We start from the raw sequence: 8,923 nt of genomic DNA on the forward strand, positions 1-8,923 counted from the left end.
AGAGCGATAGAGGTGGGAAAACGTTTAAGAGACCACTCCTCAGCATCTCTACATGTATGGCAGCCATTCCATTCCAGTGTCTGTTAAATTCCAGACTTGTTTTATTTAATGAGGCACCAATTAGGTGATTACCTGAACCAAATCTAATTTAACAAGGACAAGAATATAAACCACTGCTGTGGTCATCATGATCCTCGTGCAATAGAACCAGCTGGATGGCAAAAACAGTGCAAATAGTATCTCAAAGGTAATTTGAATTAAAAAAAAATACTATTCAGCATGACAAAAGAGTTGAAAAGAAAAGCTTTGAGTGAGGAAAAGAAGGGTTCAGTTCTGGCTTTCCTGGCAGAGGGATACAGTGAGCGTCAGGTTGCTTCCATCCTGAAAATTTCAAAGACGGTGGTTCATAAGAACAAGGTCAAGCAACAGACCTTGTGGACAACAAAGCCACAGACTGGCTGAGGGCGAAAATGACTGTCCACTGACCGAGATGACCGTCAAAACACATTCGAATGTCACTCAACAACCGTAGGATGACATCAAGTGACCTACAAAAAGAATGACAAACAGCAGCTGGGGTGAAGTGCACAGTGAGGACGGTTCAAAACAGGCTCCTAGGGCCAGGGCTGAAGTCGTGCAAAGCTAGAAAAAAGCCCTTCATCAATGAGAAGCCAAGAAGAGCAAGGCTGAAGTTTGCAAAAGACCATAAGGATTGGACCGTAGAGGAATGGATTAAGGTCAATTATCAGTCACATTTTCAGCTTTGCCCAACATCTGGTCAACTAATAGTTCGACGGAGACCTGGAGAGGCCTACAAGCCACAGTGTCTCACACCCACTGTGAAACTTGGTGGAGAATCGGTGATGATCTGGGGATGCTTCAGCAAGACTAGAATCGGGCAGATTTGTCTTTGTGAAGGACAATTGAATCAAGTCAAGTGCAAGGTTATCCTGGAAGAACACCTGCTTCCTTCTGCTCTGACAATGTTCCCCAACTCTGAGAATTGGTTTTTCCAGCAAGACAATGCTCCATGCCACACAGCCAGGTCAATCAAGGTGTGGATGGAGGACCACCAGATCAAGATCCTGTCATGGCCAGCCCAATCTCCAGACCTGAACCCCATTGAAAACCTCTGGAATTTGACAAGAGGAATATGGATGGTCACAAGCCATCAAACAAAGCCGAGCTACTTGATGTTGTGTGCTAGGAGTAGCATAAAGTCACCCAACAGCAATGTGACAGACTGGTGGAGAGAATGCCACGACACATGAAAGCTGTGATTAAAAATCAGGGTTATTCCACCAAATACAGATTTCTGAACTCTTCCTAAGTTAAAACATTAGTATTTTGTTTTTTATTAATTAGTTTTCTTTGCATTATTTGAGGTCTGAAAACAATGCATATTTTTTTGGTTATTTTGAACAGTTGTTATTTTCTACAAATAAATACTCTAAATGACGATATTTTTATTTGGAGTTTGTAAGGAATGTTGTCAGTAGTTTATTGAATAAAACAAAACGGTTCATTTTACTCAAACACATACCTTTGAATAGTAAAACCAGAGAAATTGATAATTTTGCAGTGGTCTCTTAATTTTTTCCAGAGCTGTACATTCATTAAAAATAAGTTTACATGTTGTCTATGTTTGTTGTGCCACAGCTGTGCCATACGTTGCTGCCTCTGCTGTGTCTCAATAGTAAATGTTTCTCTAACATGTTTTTAGTGTTTTATGTTATACAGCGCACAGCTGTGCCATACGTTGCTGCCTCTGCTGTCTCTCAATAGTAAATGTTTCTCTAACATGTTTTTAGTGTTTTATGTTATACAGCGCACAGCTCAGGTCTCAGTCGACTTCTGTGTATAAATAAAATTACAAACATACTACTGCAGCTCTGGTTTGAGACTACTATCTTTCACCACTGTCCTGTCAAACAAAGCATAAAATGCCTGAAATAATGCATGGTTAAGAAAACCTTTACAATAAAATTATTAAACAGTGTCAGCACAAATAATCATAGTTCATCTAAATGTTTACCCATGTATGTGTGTCTGTTTGTATGGGTCAGGGCATGTCTGAGTTCATGAGTGGCCATTTGAGCAAGGTCGGTTTAGTAGTCAGACTAGCTGTAACTGTCTCCTAGCTTTTTGTTCTCTGGTACGGTCTCTGACCAGAGGTAACGGCATGAGAACGGCATGTGACTCGGGAGAGAAAGGACCTTCATGATGTTGCAGTCTTTAACCAGGCATCGTTCACATTAAGGCCCGGAATGTGAGTGAGTATGATATCCGTGTGTTAAAGTGCTGTTACTTTCAAATGAATAGGCAAAGCAGGAGCGCAGCAGTAAGTAAAACAAAGAAGTGCAATGTACCTATCTATCTGTGTTGTGATTTGTTGAATCGATTCAACTGAGGTCAAAACTGTTCACTCCTTATATGAGAAACACTAGTTAGAATAGTTTGAATGAACATTCAGTGTAATAAGAAAGGGATTTCATCCTAATATCCAGACAATCATTGAACTTAAGCACTTGACTGCTGATCTACACCAGTTGCAAATCCGTTTTGTAATAAAAAATAACCAAAACATTACAGATCTGTTTTGATTTGATTCAAGTGTACCCCCTCAAAGCCTGTTCTATTCATTCTATAAAACATCAGGACTGGAAGGGTTATGTATAAGCAAATAGTTACATTATGGGATAGTGCTTATGTAAAGAATAAATGCAGTCCATGCTGTACATTAACTGAACCTTCACCAGTCCATTTACATGATCCAAGACACATTAATTACAGTCAGGGTGTCCAGGAGAAGGTTTGCCAGTTGATGGTGGGTTAGCTTGGTGAGTTGTTTTGAGGCCAGGTGTTAAACCTGCCGGAGCCTGGCAACTGATTGGCTGAACCATGTCACATGAAATAGTGTCGGGAGAGACAACAGTGTCCCAAAGCAGCGGTGTGAAAGTTGTGGGCCGGAATGTCCAATAAACCAGTGGTTCCCAACCTGGGGCACTAGGACCCCTGGGGGTACTTGGCCTCTCCACAGGGGGAACTTGAAAACACTCATGACACCATAGACTTACTAGTTAAATTAACATGAGGGGTACTTCAGGGGTACTGAAAACAGTGCAAAAACATTTTGGGGGTACAGTAACTGAAAAAGGTTGGGAGACACTGCAATAATCAATGACTAGCCCATCCCAGAGCACATATGGGTAGTATTGAGGAACCCGAATTCAGCCAGAGTAGGATGGGTGGTAGCTTTACCTGCTACAGCCACACAGACTTTGTCTCTAGATTATGACCAAAACCAGGGAGATGTTTCATTGATTTACGAGGGCGTTCTCAAAAACCACCTAAAAATGGATGAAATATGTTCCGGTCCAGCCTGCCCAGCCCAGCTTAACAGAGGGCCTGGCCCCTTAAGACAGCTGTGTTTGTCCATCTCAATGACTTGTCCTGCGAATGCGTCTGGACAAAATGACCAATAGAATCCTCCTGTTCTTATGAAATGCCAGGGTGCAGTAGCCTGGGCCACAATCTGTTGTTGCCTTTTGTCTTCACCTAGCATGACAAGCCCTTATGGAGTTGGCCAGAAAGCAGAAATGGGCTGGCACCCAGGTTAATGATGTCGCCGACAGTCAGACTCGTCTTGGACTCCGTGTTTAGAGCACAGACACGCTCCGTGTTTAGAGCACAGACACGCTCCGTGTTTAGAGCACAGACACGCTCCGTGTTTAGAGCACAGACACACTCCGTTTAGAGCACAGACACGCTCCGTGTTTAGAGCACAGACACGCTCCGTGTTTAGAGCACAGACACGCTCCGTGTTTAGAGCACAGACACGCTCCGTGTTTAGAGCACAGACACGCTCCGTTTAGAGCACAGACACGCTCCGTGTTTAGAGCACAGACCCTCTCCGTGTTTAGAGCACAGACCTGCTCCGTGTTTAGAGCACAGACCCTCTCCGTGTTTAGAGCATAGACCCTCTCTGTGTTAAGAGCACAGACCCTCTCCGTGTTTAGAGAACAGACCCTCTCCGTGTTTAGAGCACAGACCCTCTCTGTGTTAAGAGCACAGACCCTCTCCGTGTTTAGAGCACAGACCCTCTCCGTGTTTAGAGCACAGACCCTCTCCGTGTTTAGAGCACAGACCCTCTCCGTGTTTAGAGCATAGACCCTCTCTGTGTTAAGAGCACAGACCCTCTCCGTGTTTAGAGAACAGACCCTCTCCGTGTTTAGAGCACAGACCCTCTCTGTGTTAAGAGCACAGACCCTCTCCGTGTTTAGAGCACAGACCCTCTCCGTGTTTAGAGCACAGACCCTCTCCGTGTTTAGAGCACAGACCTGCTCCGTGTTTGGAACAGCCACACAGTCAATGAGGAATGAGGAGAATGTATCCTTGATCATTAATATTTGTCCATCTGTTGAAAGGAATCCATCTCCAGCTGATATCAAACTCTTCTCAGTGTGTACGTCTTCTAAACGTATGTACCTCAGTGTATTGCCCTCCTCTGTTTGCTTCCATTAAACATTTAGAATAGCCATATGTAGTGCATTTGCATTAATTGCACATCTATACATACCGCTTGTACATAGATATACTTAATATTTGTACATTTTCCTCCTCTATTTGCACTTCTGGTAAGAAGCAAAATGCATTTCATTGTACAGCACTTGTATTTGTTAGGTGACAAAAAAGTTTAATCTAATGTAACCTAAAAAAATCTAAGTATGTCCATGATGAGTGAGTCGTCAGATTGAACGACACGTGACAAACGGCGCTGGAGAGGCATGAACTCAACATGCACAACCAACCTATGTTCATGATGTTCCTGCCGTGACTCGACACATCTAGAACCCTGTTACCTTCAAACAAACTCATATCATTGCACATACATGTCATATATTTAGGACCCACTCTCACAGTACTGAGTTCATACATTTTTGCACTGGCCACACCGCTGGAATCAAACCCACAACGCTGGCGTTACAGGTGCCACGCTCCACCAACTGAGCTGAATTACACAGGACCATCAGCACAAACTCATCCGCATGATCTTCACGAATGTCTGTACGGCTTCTTAGAGATCACGATTTTCATCCATAGCAAAATAGTTTCTTCCATCCCTGACATCACGCAGCCTAATATGTGTCCTATCAGTGTGGAATCAGCAGTTTCACGGCTGCTGACGGAGCACTACTAGTGATGGATCGTTCGCGAACGAGTCGGCTCAAAGAGCCGGATCTTGTAGTGAGCGTTGGGAGCCGGCACGCATATCAGAAGAGCCGAATCTATTAATAAAATGACTTACAAAATTAAGATACGAATGATCAAACGATTTAAATTAATAGTGTTAACTAATTCAAAGAATGAATTTATAAAATAGTATAGGCCTAAATGCTCAAGCATACATTCGGTCTGTCTGCTCAGACTACCGTAATTCCCCGTTTATAGCCGGACCATGTATAAACTACACCAATGCGCAACTTAGAGCCGTGAAAACACCCTTTCATCGTATCTATTTTGACGCATATTTCAGCATCACAGACAGAGATCGGAGGTCTAATTATCATTAGTCATTTGTTTAAACTTCACAGAAAATAAAGAAATGCATTGTATTACATGCTAATTTCTAGTAGGTAATCAAGGGGTGTTCTAAATTGCAAAACAAAAGAGACATTTGGCACAAAAAAAAGCAATGATATCAGTCTTCAATAACATGTTTGAATTCATTTGTTACCGTAAATAATACCTACAATCACGGACATCTTAACCAGCTAGGCAAAATACTTCCATAACCAATTACACACCGTCGAAAATCATGGAGGGAAGAACAAGTTCACTCACAGACACTCATTTTCACTGATGGGTTTGTTATGAATCAGCGGTCTATTTTATTCTTATAGATAAATAGGCTTGAATGAGTGCATGTTGTGCATACAGTAGAATGTAATAAAATATGCATGAAATGCCCATTTACAGTACACAACTTTCAATTTCAATAAGTGCTCCCTAATGTCCAAGTTGCCTCTCAAAAATGTCTGTCCTTTCTATGGGACACCCGGTCACACAGTTCACAGGTCCAAAAGCATTCGAATTATGCTCTTTAGATTGTATTTGTTTTGAATGGTTAGGTTTATATGCACTTTGTTTATATACATTAAAACGTTATACTTTAAACACAAATGTTTAATAGCATTCTTTTTCATAACAAAACAATGCATTTTAAATACATTGTGGTTAAGGTAGTGTATTATTTCATTTAAAAATCGAATTGTTTTACACCAATCATAGTACAACTATCGCAAACGGTCGACTTGAAAATAAATACATTTAAAGAGCCATTTGGGAGCCAAAAGAGCCGGCTCTTTTTGGTGAGCTGAGCAGAACGAAAAAGAGCCGACATGCCCATCACGAGCTCCTACTACTCGCAATGAATATTTAACGTTGTGTCAGGATGGAGGGAGTGGGAGGGAGAGAGAGAGAGAGAGAGAGAGAGAGATGGGCGGATCAATAGCTCCCTCCCCCAACCCACGCCCTGTTGAAGGCACACACATGCGAATTCAGACGCAGCCCTGAGCCACCGGTGGACAGACACAGACACAGACACCAGCGTCAGCTTCTGGAACCGGCACACCCTGCACTACGGTAAGACAGCCAGTAAATCCATAGCTGCTGCATGCAACATCTACTGCACATCGCATCGCACATACACTGCATCAAGTTTCATGCTACAGCCACTGCATCTAGTTTCGTGATCCATCTACTGCACATCGCATCGCGCAAGCACTGCATCTAGTGGCTTGAACGTTAAACAGTGACCTGAACGACAGTGACTTGTGATAAGTAAATGCTGTGTAATTTATCCCTGGCGGTGTGGCTGTTGGATTATTGGTACTGAACTCACAATGTGGTTGGTATACATGCCACGTGCCTCCCTTTGAGTGATGAAGCTGGGGACTGTGAAGTACAGGCTGGTTATTGGTGAGCAGAATGTCTGCGAGCTGCGATGATTTTAAGAGGGTCCATTACTAACATTATATATAGTAAGGCACTTAAAATAATTTGTCTTTGTCTTGGTTGGAGGAGAAAGGGAAGTACAGGGAACAGGACTGGAATTACAGGGCGGAGGGATGGAGAGAATGGAGGAATTACAGGGCGGAGGGATGGAGAGAATGAAGGAAGTGTAGAATGGGCAATAAAAACAGAGCCCCAATATTTAATGGCGGAGAACAATAGCCTGGCATCCAGGGATGTCTTAGAACTGCCCTTCAGCCACACAGACAGACACTCACACTGACAGATACACCAAGAGACATAGACAGACTCACACACACACACACACACACACACTCTTCAAATCCCTGTTTGGTGGAAATTAGTATGCAAGTGATGTGTCACTCTATGGTGTGTCCATTCTGATGAGACCATATCGAAACCCACATTGTCATTAACAGCGCCCCTCTCTCCACCTTCAGCCACCATGTCTGACAAACCGAATATGAGGGAAATCTCCAGCTTTGACAAGACTAAGCTGAAGAAGACAGAGACCAGGGTGAAGAACCAATTGCCAACCAAAGAAAGTGAGTGAGACTTGTCCATCTGGCAGTGTGGTGAATCTGATTCAGTCAGGAAACGACCATTTGGGGCGTGTCACGGGCTGTTCAAACCATCTCGTTACTTGCGTCTCTCCCTGGCAACGGATGACTAGGCAACAGAATTAAGGGAAATGATGTACTTGGAAGGACAACTGTGTGTTCAGGTTCCTGGTATTCCATGTAAAAACGGTAACTGACAGAGACCATATTAGAGATTTACAAAAGCAAGGATCACAGATGCCTCATAGAACATACGGTGTTCTTGACAAAGTCCCGGGAGGGGGGAGGGCTCTCCCAGTTCTCCCATCAGTCTTACACTGTGACAGCCTGAGTCAACAGCTGTTGTCCAGTCAGATGGACCGTGAGATGGATACTCAAATCTGCAACATCAGGTCCAGGTCTCCACCCACTGGGCGAGGGCAGCCCAGAGGCAGTGCATCAAAGGCCTGTGGGGACATGGAACTGGTCTGACATTCTGTCCATTTTCTCATTGATGAAACATCTCAATTAGTTTTTTTGTTCCCAAAAGTAGAATATGTTGTGAACAGAGTGGATTATGTTTACCAATTTCTGTGTTGCTGTTTAGTAAGAGTACTGGGTTGAATTGAGTAATCGCGTATCATGCGTATTTCACAGAGTGGGCATTACTGTGTTTCGTTGTACTGTTCATTGACAATAAAGTTGAATCTAATCCAATCTAATTTCCTAACAGCTTGTAATGGTAGAACGTGCCAATATTGCCCACAAAGATTTGTCTAGCTTTTGCTTTTCCCTACCTGCCTCAATTTCAAGGTTCTACCCAATTGTGTTCACTAGCCTTTCATTGGAAATAACAGCTTGTATAAATGTTTTTATGAAACTGTGGCAATCTGTGAAATTGTCCGTACCAAATATTTCTCATATATCTTGCCATCGCGTGCATTTTGCCTTCAGGGAGGATAAGAGAAGTTTACTTTATCTAGCTAATCAGTCAATAATGGTAATATATTCCCAATTCATGAATATCAGAGATTGTTGTCACGACTGTTTGAACATGTTTTTTCCTCTTTTGTAGCAATTGACCAAGAGAGGAAACGAGAGCCATCGCCTTGACCAAAGAAGGGAGGAGTTTCCAACAAATTCCTTGATTAAGTTGATTCTCTGACCTGTCTGGCAAGGACCACCCTAAGAAGAGAGAACAGAACCTTGGACGATTTTCACATTGGTGCTCATCTATATAAAATCAGAAAGAATATGTAATTGGATTGGCCTTTACAGTAAAAAGAAGCATACTTATTTGAAACAGTTTTTTGCTTTGTATGTCTGTCATAGAAATAAAGATGGCATTG

The 8,923-nt window shown here is 42.7% G+C and overlaps 1 protein-coding gene across 1 annotated transcript; it reads left to right on the forward strand.

Moving 5' to 3' along the window:
* The first annotated feature begins 6,520 nt into the window (after nt 1-6,520).
* tmsb (thymosin, beta) lies at nt 6,521-8,923 on the forward strand. The gene is made up of 3 exons (XM_029121187.2): nt 6,521-6,645; nt 7,476-7,580; nt 8,650-8,923. The coding sequence occupies exons 2-3, from the start codon at nt 7,481-7,483 to the stop codon at nt 8,685-8,687; spliced, it is 138 nt and encodes a 45-aa protein (XP_028977020.1). The 5' UTR covers nt 6,521-6,645; nt 7,476-7,480; the 3' UTR covers nt 8,688-8,923.

This window comes from Esox lucius, chromosome 7 (genome assembly GCF_011004845.1).
Source record: "Esox lucius isolate fEsoLuc1 chromosome 7, fEsoLuc1.pri, whole genome shotgun sequence".
NCBI classification, from domain to species: Eukaryota; Metazoa; Chordata; class Actinopteri; order Esociformes; family Esocidae; genus Esox; species Esox lucius.